The 14,064-nt window shown below is 36.0% G+C and overlaps 1 protein-coding gene across 2 annotated transcripts in view; it reads right to left on the reverse strand.

Annotated features, from left to right (window-relative positions):
* Nucleotides 1-14,064, reverse strand: part of ARMC3 (armadillo repeat containing 3) — a 48,744-nt gene that overhangs the window by 21,909 nt on the left and 12,771 nt on the right. For both annotated transcript variants that reach the window (XM_061996869.1, XM_061996867.1), the window contains exons 8-9: nt 11,379-11,531; nt 11,151-11,256 (exon numbers count right to left, since the gene is read on the reverse strand). In XM_061996869.1, coding sequence (XP_061852853.1) covers nt 11,151-11,256; nt 11,379-11,531 — 259 coding nt within the window. The remainder of the gene's footprint in view (nt 1-11,150; nt 11,257-11,378; nt 11,532-14,064) is intronic.

The raw sequence follows: 14,064 nt of genomic DNA on the forward strand, positions 1-14,064 counted from the left end.
CAGAGGGGGGATGCAGATACTCCTGAGCATACCTGGAATGAATCAGCAGAGGCTAACAAGGTTTGATAGTCTGATCTCTGCCTCAGCTACAAGGCGATGGCAACTCACAGGTAGTGCTGCAGCATGGGTGCAAAGAAGGCTGGCAGGCAGGCAGCAGTTCCCAGATTGGAAACCCAGGGGAAAGACAGCAGTCCAGGGACTGAAGGCAAGTAGGGTTATTAGTGTAAAGGTACAGGGCCAGTTTGGTGTTGGCTAATTCATCCTCCTGTAGCATCAGTAAATTTAAGGCAAGCATTTCAGTCTCTGTTCAGAAGCATGCTTGGAAATGTCATACACTGTACTCCTCAGTCTCTCTTCAATTAGATGGGATTTCCTCCTATCTGGGCATCCTCCTCTCCTTCCTTCCTTGACAGAAGAATTGAAAATGTTGGAGTTTCTTTGAGATAAATTGTTTATTTTCTTTTCTTAGGCCAGGCCACTGTCTTCTCTTCCCCATGAAAATTTTATCAATATTTCCAGCTTCAGGAGTGGTGTAGCTCTATCCAGGCTGTTGTATATGAAGAAATCCTTGACATGTTGACTGCATATGTAAGGATCAGCTATATCCCACATGTATCACAGATTTACTGGAAAACATTGTGTTCATAGCATGTGTAACAATGACATGATGTACCTGCCAGCAAACTGTAGGAAAGAGGTATCATACATGCAAGCAGTCAAGCACAGTAAAGGACCTTCATAAGCCATCAGATTTATAGCATTACACTGTATATATATAGCATTACACTGTATATATATGTACACACCTTATCCAGGAGGAAAAAAACAAAACAAAAAGTCAAACAGATTTTCCTGCACAATGCATACACAGAAATGCCAAGATTTATGGGACAGATCTGCTACTCACAAAACGCATCACTGCATCTCACAGGTGTTATCATACCCAATACTTCTGCAGTAATTCTAGGACTTGCTATTCTATACTGCAGACAGTAACTTAGAAATTGTCCCATAGGAAATCCTATATAAACACGTAGTCCCTTACAGACTGATTCCAGGATGATGCATGGAGCTGAATGACATAGCCAATCATGTTATAAGCAGATTTACTATAATGTCCATAAAAGCAGCAAGTACACAAGTACTTAACAAACGAGCAAGGTGATAGCTCCTTCTGTGTTCAGAGCTGACCTCAGTGAGGTACAGAGCACAGCCAATTTTCTCAAGTGCCATTCAACTTCAAAGAGGTTGAGAATCACTGATTTAGAAGATCATACATATTTATTTGAATCCTATGTTCTACTTCTGTGCAGATTCATTTTGAACCACAGTTTCATGAGCATAGCTTAATCAAGTAGCACAATGGATCACAAGGCAAAAAGAACTCATGTTAGAAGTGAAAGCAGCAAGTAACGAGAGTTGAAGGTAACCAATACCTTAGAGAGTAAGATTTTAAGAGGATGCCAACACCTGAGGGCAACACTGTCCTGATAACAGAAATGCTTACAGAAGAGTTTATAAAGGAAGAAGAATCAATGGAGAATCCATAGTTCAATTCACCTCTACCTCATAGAGAACATAGAAATAGCAGTGACACTGGGCCATAGAGCCACAGCTGCTGCCTGACCTCAGAAGGGAGCTGAAAGAATGAACATGCTGAAGTTTTTAAGGTGCTGAAATACTAAAACATTGAGAGTATGGAGGTCCTCATTCCCATCCATCTTGGGCAGAGATATGTTCTATGTAGGCTGATGGTTATTTTTTTTTTATTACAAGGAAACAAAAATCAGAACAAGAAGTTTTTATAAGCAGTATCTTTGCCCAATGTAGCTCAACACTAGCCTCTCTCCCTGCCTCCAGAACACACTCTGTGTCAGACACATCCTATTGAGATGGTGCACTTTATCAGTGCTCCCACTACAGGACTACATCCTCAAGGAAGAACAGAGCCTTGGTTTAGCTCTATGTAAAGATTCAAAATACATCAACTTTCCTAATGGTGGGGAGAAAAGTTTAGGGAAAAGGAAAGAAGACAATGACAAGGGGAAAAAAAAAAGAGGTAGCATTTGCAAAGTCACCATGTTTTTTTGAAAGTGGAAGCTGACTGTATAAATTATAAACAAACAAACAAGAAAAAAACAGACAAGCTATGTGTAGAAACTACAGAGCTCAAATTAAAGTTAATTCAAATGTTATGATCATTAGAGTGCCTCACCTAACAGGGTTAGAGGTTTACCTCAAACAAGGTACCCTAATGACCTTAACTGTGCCCTGCAGGGAAAAGAGAAAGTTCTGACAACAATTTAACTCAAATTAGTGTATTCAAGAACAACTAAAATATTTTCCTCAAGTGTCATTAAAAATCAATAAAAGGTGAGATAATAAATATTCTATTTAAATGATTAATTTTAAATAGAACAAGCTCTTTAAGAAATTTTCTTGAAAATTCTCTAAGAGGTCACTCAGGACTCAACGAATACACGCTGAAAGTCTGAGGGAAAACACGTCCTCTTTACTATTTTTACTGCAGAAATAAATTAAAAGTTGACAGTAAAATCAACATCAAAACTTTCACAATACAAACTGTTTTGGAACAGTTACTTTTGCAGACACATGTGAATTCACTGAACTGAACATTTTGTTGCTTTCATTGTCTGGAGTGCAATAAGAATTCTCAGACATTGGTAAAGTGTTGTGAAAACAATCATCAGTGAAATTGTACCAGTCTGTGGGGTTTTTAATTATATTTTTAGGACTGTATGCCTTCTGGTGCAAGAACTACCTTTTTGTTGGCATCATATTAAGCATAATAACTCTGGTCCCTGACCAAGCCTCCTAGTCATGGCAAGAAAGATGACAGGTTAGTTACTTAGTGCACAGGAAATAGTCCAGCTAGCGTTTCCTCGTGAAGAGGTGGTCTACCCTAATGGAAAACGCAACTATCAGTGTTTAAAGAGCTGACAGAAACCACAGAGACTCTCATCCAAATCCCTAACCTAACCAACCTTCCATGGAAGGGAAGAGTGGAAGAGTAGTGGTGCAGCTTCACACAACTGTTTGCTGTGGATTGCGCTTAATTAACACTAGTATGACTGACATTAGAAAAATGGTAGATTATGTTTGAGTTTACTTCTAACACAAATAAACAGAAACTGTTTGTATGAAATGTTATTTTTATTCACTTCTGTGCTGTTTATTCAGCCCCTTCAGACTGAGGATTTCACACAATTTCTCCTCAGAAAAAAAATCAAATTTGCCCTCCTCACAATGACCATTGGACTCCTTATGGACTTCATTTTCCAAATGTGTTTGCAACTGCATGTTTAATTTCTGTGCAAAATTACTGTGATTGTGTGTGAGCTGCTTAGCTAGCCATTTATGCCTGTGCATATCTAATTTTCATACATAATTGCATGCAAATTATGCATTAAAATTATGCATCTAATTACACACACATTTTTTAAAATCAACTCTATCTGTGTTGGATTGCGTGACTTCTTTTTTTACACAAGGCATTTCTGATCTCTCTCTATTACAGAAATTCTGAATGAGAAAGGAGATCATAACCAGAAGTTTGAAAGATCTCAAGAAATATCTTCCTTTTTATCCCTTACATGTACTAGTATTCTTTACTTGTCATTATGCCATTAATCACATCCAATAAATGTCTTCTCCATTCACCCAAAATTTCACTTTGCGGTTTTTTGTCAGAAGTGATTGATTGTTGTATCTAGTTAGCTGTATTTTATTTTAAAACTAATATTACTTCTGTTTTCTTCATTATAGGAGGGAAATTAATGTCAGGATGTTTATTCTGAGTAAGGGAATCTAGTACAAGAGATTCTGTTCTACAATTTGGGGTCCCTTTGTGCTATGATAAAAGTATCAATGATATCGATGAAAAGTATTAATTTTTCTACCCCTTTTTTTTAATGATAATTATCATGTTAAAACATCACCCAAAACTCAATAAACCTCACAATCTGGAAGCAACAAAACCTTAAACTGAGTTAGTAGAGACTGTAACACCTGACTCTCATTTAGTGATACACAGAGATCTTCTAATGTCTGCCGTTGAACTCACCTGACAAAGTTACATAGATCTCAGTTCTAAAACTGCAGTACACCCAACTTAAAATATTACAGGAGCATTGGTAATGAACTATCTATTCCTGTTATCTAAGTCTCTTTATTCTAATATTATTTGTAATCTTTATTAAGAATTTCTGACACTTCCACTATTATGACAAAAGGCTTGAAATTCAGCAATAGAAAGCCTTTCTGCCCCTTAAAGATCCCAAGTAGTTTCAGTCAGGATAGGCTCATGAAAAAGACACTATCCTCCTCTCTCTTTTTTCTGATCTAAGTAATGCATATAAAAATCAATAACTCAGAACAAGTGGCAGGAGTCTGGAACCCACATTGTTACAAAAGCAAAAGAACAGGGTACTTTCAGGAGTTGCCAGAGCAGCCTTCGTGGAAGTATAAGGGAAGGGAAGAGAAAGACAAAGCAGAGTTCTTAGAACAACTCCTCCGAACAGAAGGGCTGAGCAAACAGCGGCTCTGCTTCATCTTTGGAAGCATCAGCTGAGGAAGGACAAAAATCCTGTCCTAAATCAGTCTCTCCACACGTAGTACTAGGATTGTGAAACTTGATCCCTGTCTTTCACTTCTGGATTAGTGTTTTCTGGACAACTGTGAACTTATCTCAAATGGCACTAACTGTGAACTAATCTCAAATCTGTTTTGCCTTCCTAAAGGCTCAAGTTGTTATGATGATTCAGAGCGGAGAAACGTTTGCATTTACTTTTCTCTTAAAATTAAATCTTTGAGAAAGTACACATACTGTACTATGTTAGGCTAAAATTACTGAGGTTGCAAGTCAAAAGGCATAAAGTTACTTATGAAGCTTATTTTTACCTCCTTGTGTGTATGACAGTCCAGTTAGACAACATGCCACAGTCGGTGCACAGGTTAAATTCACAGGAGGACAGAATTAAGTTTTCATGACCAGTCATAGACCTGCAATCCCCTTATATACACTCAAAATAAATAACTTCACATTATACTACAGTAAGTTAAGACATATACTTACATAATTTGCATTTAATTTAGAATATGCTACAAAGAAAACATGCATGTAAAAGCACCAATACACATGACTGAAATTTACTCAAATGTCAAATAACCCTCAGTACTTTTCACTCGTAAGAAGTATAATTAATCTCTGTGCATATCACTGACTGCCATTGTAGGGATACAGACTCCATAGAAATCACCATTCTTCTGCCACTACATAAACCACTGGCAGTTTTCTCTCCCAGGCTTAGGAGTCTCCATCCAAGAATAAAAAAGTTTGACTTGATCTCACAGAAATTGATCATGAGAATTTACAAATGACAACACACATGCTCTGAGTGAAATTCCAGCCTTCCACAGCTAAGATAAATAGTGATCACACTGCAAGGCTTTCAAAGTAGAGTACAAACAAGTAAAAAGATTTTGGTATATTTGTAAGGAGTAGAACTTCTATATAGTTACCATTATCCCACTTTAGAAGCGTTCTGTTTTCTGTCTAAAACTATTTTGGATATATGTAGGTTTTCATGCACTTTAGGATGCTGTAAGATGAGATTTATATTAGAGATGAATGCTCTGTGTTGGTCTCTGTTTTCAATATAACTTTCAATAATAGGCAACAGTTTAAAAGCATACAAACAAACAAGAAAATATGTAACACAAACTTGGGTGAAAAAGTAGCTGTACTGGGAACAAAATGCAATTACAGTGCCTGGGTCTATCTGGGTCTATCAAGGAGGACTTTTCCCATACAGCCACAGCTTCACAAATCCAAGAGAGAAAACTACAATCCATCTGGGTGTAATATTTTGCACCTGCCAGCAGGGCATGATTTAGGGTAGTGTCCATGGCTTGAATATCAGTCATTTGATGTAATACTAAAGTCACAGTGGAAACCCATTTCTGAATGACATCCCAGCATTAGGCCTTGATTCAGCTTTTCTGTCAAGGGAGAAATTTACCATAAACATTTTGCAGTTTCAATGGAAGTCAATATGCAACTTGTAAGGAAAAGCTTAAGAGCTGTTGGGTAATGACTGTGTTCTTTTTTTCTTTAGAAAGCACCCATCACACTGTGGATACAGAGCAATCCCAAACAGAAGTCTGCTTATGGCTTAACTGATTGTATCTGCATAGGACTCAAAAGAATGGGTGCTAATGTAAAAAATAATGACACAAACCACAAAACCCCAGCCAAATCCCTTCATCTTGCAGTACAGTAGCTCAGCGGTAAAATTCTGTCACTAGAGGTCAGTATTAAAACATATTACCTTTACACAATACAGCCAGTGGCTTTCTATTGTTGATCCCCTCCTCCAGAAACAGAAACTTGTTACAAAGAAGTACCATCAAACTGTAAAAAGGACAAAGCCTATACAATGGACCATTACCTATTTCTGGTTTTAACTATAGTTCTCCCATACTTGAAATTTTTGTTCCTGTTTTCATAAAGTGACATATATATTCATGCAAATGTATTGTCTTATATAATACTGACACTTCAATATTAATCCATTTATGTGAATCAGGTTCTATCTACAGTCTTGAAAGAGAAAAGCTATGATTAAGTTTCTCATTTTCTAACTGGGAAGATTACAATCTAGTGATATCACTACCTAATGGCAGTAATTGTTAGTTCCTAACAATTACGAAATCTGAAATGTAAGAAAACTGCACACACTTTACATTTATTTCTTGACAGTGGTACCCATCTCAAAAAATCTCTTGCAGACAATGAAAATCTCTGCTTAAGAAGGTGAGGGACTCTCATTACAGGTGAGTGTTATCACATGGCATAAACTAAAGAGGTATTTTGGGTTGTTAGATCAGTATATGAATTTCAGTTTGGAATAAATGCAACACCCACTGAAGTCAAGGGACTAACTCACTTTCCCTATAAGCAATGAGGTCCCAATCTATCTTCCTATTCCCCAACCTATTCCCACATGTCAGAAATCTTGATATATTTGAAAAAGCATATATTCAGTTGTTGTGGTAATGCCTACAATTGCCTATATATGGATATAATTTTGCTAATATAAATATATCCACTGATTTCCCCTGAAGAATGGAAGAATCAGAAGAAAACTAAATCACACAAAGTTTCATGACTTTGAAGGCTTGAGGATGATACTTTACTATCTTGCATCCAGATATAATACTTAGAAATATGCAACATGACCTTAATTATAAACCTTAGAAATATTCTGCCAGATCTGTCAGGTACCACAATTTCCTGAAGCCCGTAGTGCAGCTGAGCAAAAACTGTCCCTTCCCTTCTTTCCCTGGAATAAACTCTAACTGAATGCTATAAATTTTGCACTTAAAATAAACAATTTAAGACAAATATTATTGAGGCTGTTAATTAGTCTTCATGTCCAGTACAAAGCTCTAAATTTCAGAGCATATGTTTTTCTTTAGTGGTAACTCCATTAGGTGCCCAGAACTCAGACATTGCCAGATTTATGAAGCCAGCTATTGGAAATGGCATTTGTGCTACAACACAGAAGAGCAGGTCAAATTACTGTTTGACTAACAGGTACACTTGAGATCTTGTTTCTATGTGTTACTTCTAACTAATATCATACGTAAATGTGACATGATTAGCTTATGCTAAACACATGAAAAAAGAAAATAATTGATTAAATGGAAAAAAAAATAAGCAGAGGGTGAAGTAACCACGTTTGTTGTGTAGTTGGTTGTATGGCACAGAATAATTGTTTTTTCTGCCCAATAGATGGCACTGCTGTTTCTTTCTTTGTGTGTAATTTTTCAATTTGTGCATAATGTTCGTTATTGAAGTGATTGTGCTTACATTTCCCAATGCTTGGACACATAAAATAATAGATTTCATGGATTCTTTAAAATAGCATTCTGCTGTCTGAATAACTGTATGCACTTTTCAATAAAGCAAGTTAGTGTTTAGGATTAAAACATGGGAAATAGCTGTAAATACTCAGCTGAATGTAATTATCTTCTTCCCAGAAGCAGACCACAGAAGCAAATTTTGAGGCATATATCAAGGACAGCCTTGGAGCTCTACACGTACTAACATAACAAAATAACTCCTTTATTGTATGTTAGAATAGGTACATGGGATTTTAAACTGCAATTTACTCTGTAATTTTATTTTTATTTAATCTAATAATTAACAAGTTTACAAAGAATTTATCACCAATATAGATCAGCATTTAAATTCTGTCATTATTTTATCATAGAATTCTGATAAAAACATCATGTGAGGGCATCAATCTGCCAAATAATGAGGCATTTGACCACTGTACTTTGTGTGCTACTGAAGCACTACACCACATCAGCTCCACAGCAAAGACTCAAGTGATGAAATATTTTAGAAGTTAGTTGTAGTGATTTTATGTGTTGTGGCAGAGATCACATTGAAAATCCATGTTTTCCAGTAAACCTGAAAACTCAAACTGTTTGTATGAGACTCGTTCTCTTCTGCTCTAGATCTTTGCTTAAAATACTATGGGGGCAAAGTCCTTAATTAATTTATTTATTTTTCGCTAAATCGTGGTTGCTCGGGGACTTGTGTGAAATGACAAGCTGGTCTCTGTCCCGTTCATCGTGAACAGGTGTTCTAATTACAAAACCTCCACCATATTTGACACCTTTATTAGCTGTCTCAGTTGAGAAACAAAGGATTGATTGGATAGGGGTATAGAACTAGCCTTTCATTGCTGTGGGGAAGCACCTAAAGGTCAAGGTTAATATACATTAGTGGGGGGTAGTATTGCCCATTGCCTATGCTGTTCTTGTGTTATTAATCAATGGAAGACTTTATCCTTATGAGCTAGCTATTGTGGGAGCCTTAATTACACAATTTGTTTTAACTTGTATTTTTTTCCCATATTATATGAAAAGCAGACACACTTCTTGAACGAATATTTCTAGCAAGAACAACTCCAACAAAAATAGTTGTGTCTTGTACACTGTTTACATTCTTGTAATACATACCTTACAAAATGAAAGGGCAAAGTATACTTCCTTCAATCACTATAATACATGCAAAAATACTGATGAAATGAAATATGATGGAAAATATGTATATGAGTTTATCAAGACCAAATTTTTGTCTGGCTGGTAGAAAGTATTTAAATAGTCTTCCCCTTGAATGTAGCCATTTTGTTCTTGCCACATAAGGTCTACCTGCTACTCCTAGCTTTATGATTTACTATTCTGGGAGGGTTTATAACAAAAATCTAATATATAACCAATAAACGGGCACTAGTCTCATTAGTCTCATTGGGGACGAGAAGATTGTCAACATAATTACACAGCAAAGTCACATTTATATTATAAAAGTACACCAGCATCTTCATTATATACACACTTATTTTCAGCGGTTTACAAGACACACACACAAAATAACCCAGAATGAAATATGATTATGGTAACTTGATCTGGAAGGCATTTTCTCCAAACTATTTTTATTCCTATTATGTGAATGTAAAACAAATATAACCCAGATACTCATTCAGTGAGCTGGAACTGTACCAATTTGTATCAGCTGAGGGTTCAACTCTATATATTCATTTATAGATCTTAGTCACACTTGGACCCTTCTATGACTTATTAATGGTTTTGATTTAGAAATGATGCTTTGAAGTAATTATATAGTCACATGGCATTCATCCAATACACATATTTAATGTAAATTATTGCTCCCTGATTTTCACAGAAGACCTGTGATTAAATTATCTGGTGCTTCCATATTGTACTTGGAGCTGTATTGCAAAGAAAGAGAAGTATATGTAAGCCACCTTTACAATTTCCTGACTCTGCCCAGCAAGAAACAAATACAGACTCCATTATAATGCAAAGGAATAGAGACAGCTATTTCCCTGCCTGAGGTCTCTGAGAATTGTTCTAACAATCGAGCTAAACAATGTCCTGACTATCTCCTTGGCAAAAGAAACTAAATGAGTTGGCATAAGCTGCTATACCAACTCAAAACTCTCCAGAGATTCCCTTTTCACAATGTGAAAACTCAAAGGGCTGCACTACGAAAAACAGCTGTAGTGGAGCTGAAAGTTTGACCCCTAGACTCCAGTACTTTGCTCTTTTTATGTGTGTATGACTCCCACTGACACCAACTGAAGAGTCATGCACATGAGGAGAACAGAATATCAGACAAAAAACTGTGAATCTGAGAACAGAGTATTATTATGCCAAATTATGGCTCCATCTGGTAACAAGTGAATACTGGTGGCTATTAAAGCTGAATCAATAAACTGAAACAAATAACTTATTTGGTGAGTTATTTTACTTTTTCACTTCAAAGAATCCCCATGAATGGATTACAACTTCCTTAAGTATATTCTGGGAAACTTTTAAGGAACTTTATTTTATGGTTTGTTAGCTATATGTGATTGCTCATATATGTCAGACTGCTCTGCTTCTTTTCCCTGAACAGATTAATAGAGTTGGAATTCAGAACTCTGCAAAACTGACAATAGAATTTAGTCGATACAATTATTTTGGAACTTGCAGTCAGCGAACCATCCTTTGTTAGTTATTTTGGATTCTGAAGTCACACTTCTTTTCTTTTAGAGAATGTATTATGAGCATCCTCTATTACTTGGGAAACATTAAAAAAAAAAAAAAGAAAGACAATGCCATTACTCAGAATATGAGTGCTATCTCTCAAAACCAGGCTTTAAAGCAGTCACAAAAGTTGCATGAACCATCAGGCTTAAAAGGATATCTTACTGATTTTGAATTAAAAAAAAAAAATCACACATTGAATGTCTTAGTTATGAGGTATATTGGCCTCATATATTCTCTTCAAAACATGATTTATATATCTGCCTTCATTAGATCTGCTTCATACTTTTCCTTAACAAAGCAAATGTTAGTAGAGATAATGTAACACTGATGAGAACCAACCTATTCCAGATGACTCATAAACACCAAAAAGTGCCTTAACAGTCAGTTTAGAACAGATCTGCCTTGCAGGATAAGACAAGATGAGGCATTTTTTATAAATCAAAATATTATCACTTGCATTCAGATTAGTGTTTTAAATAATAATTTAATTACTGCAGACTCACCTTGCATTACTAGGACTGGCTGCTGTCAAATTAGCTAATGCTGTCACTGCAGCTTCTTTTACCTCTTCATTGTCACTGCTTAGCAACTGTACTAGCTGGGGAATCCCTTTGAAAGAAAGAGTTGTATACATGAACCTTTCAATAAGCCATGGCAGTCCGCAAAATTATAATATGCTCCTTATAAAAGGAAAAGCATAGATTCGTTTCATCCCTTCCCACCTTACTTACCCTGGAGTCCACATGCATGCTTGCTAGCTACATTGTCACACATGGCAGAAACTGCTTGGCAAGCAGCAACTTTAACTTCATCATTACACATTTCCAAAAGGCTTGTGAGACACTTTTCAACCTCTTCCTCATTTAAGATTTTTCTGTTTTCAGCTTTAAATGAAAAAGAACAATGCATTAATTTTCTAAATCAGCAAAAGGACATGAATTTTATTTAATTTAGTTGTTTCCAACGTAACACTTGTTGTTGATACCACAGAAATGGAAACTGTTTGTAACAGAGGCACTAGTAATTAAGAAACGTGCACATGGGACCTGATACCAAACCCATTACACTTCAGTGAACTCTAACTCAAATCCAAAAGCTATTTAAACATAGCTTTAAACATACATAGCCCAACAGAATGCAGAGTTTGTTCTCCATAAGACTGCTCAATGCATACAGGCTTGCTGAAAACAGCTTTTCCAGTTCAACAGATTATACCTACTCAGGATCATGCTTAACTTCAGTTTATGCTAATGTAGACCAAATGCATACAATTGAAGAACATACTAGTAAACGTGCAATTGAACTTGGTAGAGCACCAGTTAACATACTATAATATCCAAAAAAGGCAAGGTGTGTTAAAAAGTACATATTTGAACCATGTACAGCTTGCAGTTCTTCATTACTGCACACTTTGCAGAGAATTTAAATTCTGCATTTTATCCTGGTGGCACAGGGTTCCCTGCTGACCTACACTGCAATGCCTGGCAGCAGCTAAGGTAGAAGACATAGAAGATTCCTTTCTCTACACACATAACAACACAGACACCTGATAACTGCACTAATTAACTCACTTATCCCAAAAAGGATGGAATGAAAAGTACCAGTGTTGCTGGAAAGAGCCATGAGTGAAATCTTCTCAGCCAGAACAGGACGGAACAGCATAGAACTTCTACAGTTATGAAGGTTATCAAACATTTAACCATATGCATAATTGCAAGTAGATTAACTACATTCTTGAAGTTATATCTACATGGTAAAATTTTCAAATGTAAAGAAGAAATTCAGGAACTGAGAAGTCAGTAGGACTTCAACACATTTGGAAACTTTACCGGTGCTTACCAATGCTTTGAGGGATCATTCCCTTCTTTGGACTGTTGTGTTTATGAATAAAAAGTTTAGAAAGGAAAGAAAAAGATTTTAAGTATTCCTTTAAATAAACCTCATTTGTAGTGAATAAAAGTAAACAAACAGAAGTGCAAAAAGCCAATGGAAAATTATGAATGAAAATAAAGTTTGATTGAAAATCCAGTTGTTGCAGAAATGACTCAATGCACAGTCATGAGACAACTCCACGTTTCCTCCTCACTAGCTCCATTTTAAGTATTTTTAGAATCATCAGAGATATATAATTGAAATCACAAAGCAAAAGATGCAACAAATAAAACAGAGCAGGTTTTAAGTGTCAGCAGAACCTTGGCCATGACCTTGACACACATCAGCCAGTTCTCAAGAGAAGGCCTTAATTGGAATTACAGACCTTTTTGACAAGTTATCAAGTATGCCCCAGCCTGTTCCTTGCTAAAGTAGTCCATAATCCCAAATAACGATCTCTAGATGTTCTTCATGCCTCAGTAATTTGGTTCTTGTACACTATGTCATTTATTACTATACAGATTTTCTTAAAAATTATTTTTACTTTTAAATGCATTTATGGTAATGTGCAAGGATTTCATTTTAAAGGTAATTTATGTCTATATGAAATAATAATGAATGAGTGAAAAGAGTAACTTAAAGTATTTTAAACAGAACAAAGAATTTCTCAACAGTGTGGAAAACCAGATTTATGGGAGAGTATGCATCTATATTTAGCAGGCTAGGAAGATGAAAACGACTAATAGTTTAAGATCCAGGTGCCAATTCTACAGAAGGGATTAATATTTTCTGCTGAGCCTTTCTCTGTTTGCATGACTTGTTTCCTTTCTTTCTTCTACTAGAGAAAAGAAAGAATGTACAATTGAAAAGCACCCTTTGTACTTCAGTACTTCTTATGACAGTGTCAACACCATGTTTACAGTGACAAAGTTCTGGATCCCTGAGTAATTTGAATACCTTGAATTAACAAAAGTAAAATACTCAGGTACACCCAACTAAAAGAGTCTGGAGTACTAACGATTCTGTCCAGTTTCTCATGCATTGGTCCCATCATAAGCCAACCTTTGGTTTTCAATATATTTTCTTATTTCCCCTTCTTATCCCAAAATAATGATCAGAGTTCTACTGATTACTTATTCATCTCACTGTCATCATCTGATGGCACTATTTATACCATTTGAAACAAAAAAAGAAAAGAAGTTAAATAGTATCATGACCTCTCACTGATCTTGATTTGAGAGAACTTAGATAAATACAAACTTGTATTATGATAAAGCATGTGTTCACTTGCCTTCAGAGCATTTTTATTATGCTCCCTTTTGAAAGGATTTGCATTTAGATACATGTGAAAAACAGGGAGAGCTTCCAACAAGTCTGGCAGAGTGAGGCCAAACTCAAGTGAGCACAACCATGACTTTTCCCATACACATTCCATCGCATTTTGTTGTTGCTGGTGTATCTGGCATTGTCAGAAGAAAGTCAGGCCCTCCTTAATCAACAGTCCAGATAATCCACTCACAGATATTCAATAATTCATACCATTAA

The sequence above is a fragment of the Colius striatus genome, chromosome 5 (genome assembly GCF_028858725.1).
Source record: "Colius striatus isolate bColStr4 chromosome 5, bColStr4.1.hap1, whole genome shotgun sequence".
Classification (NCBI taxonomy): Eukaryota; Metazoa; Chordata; class Aves; order Coliiformes; family Coliidae; genus Colius; species Colius striatus.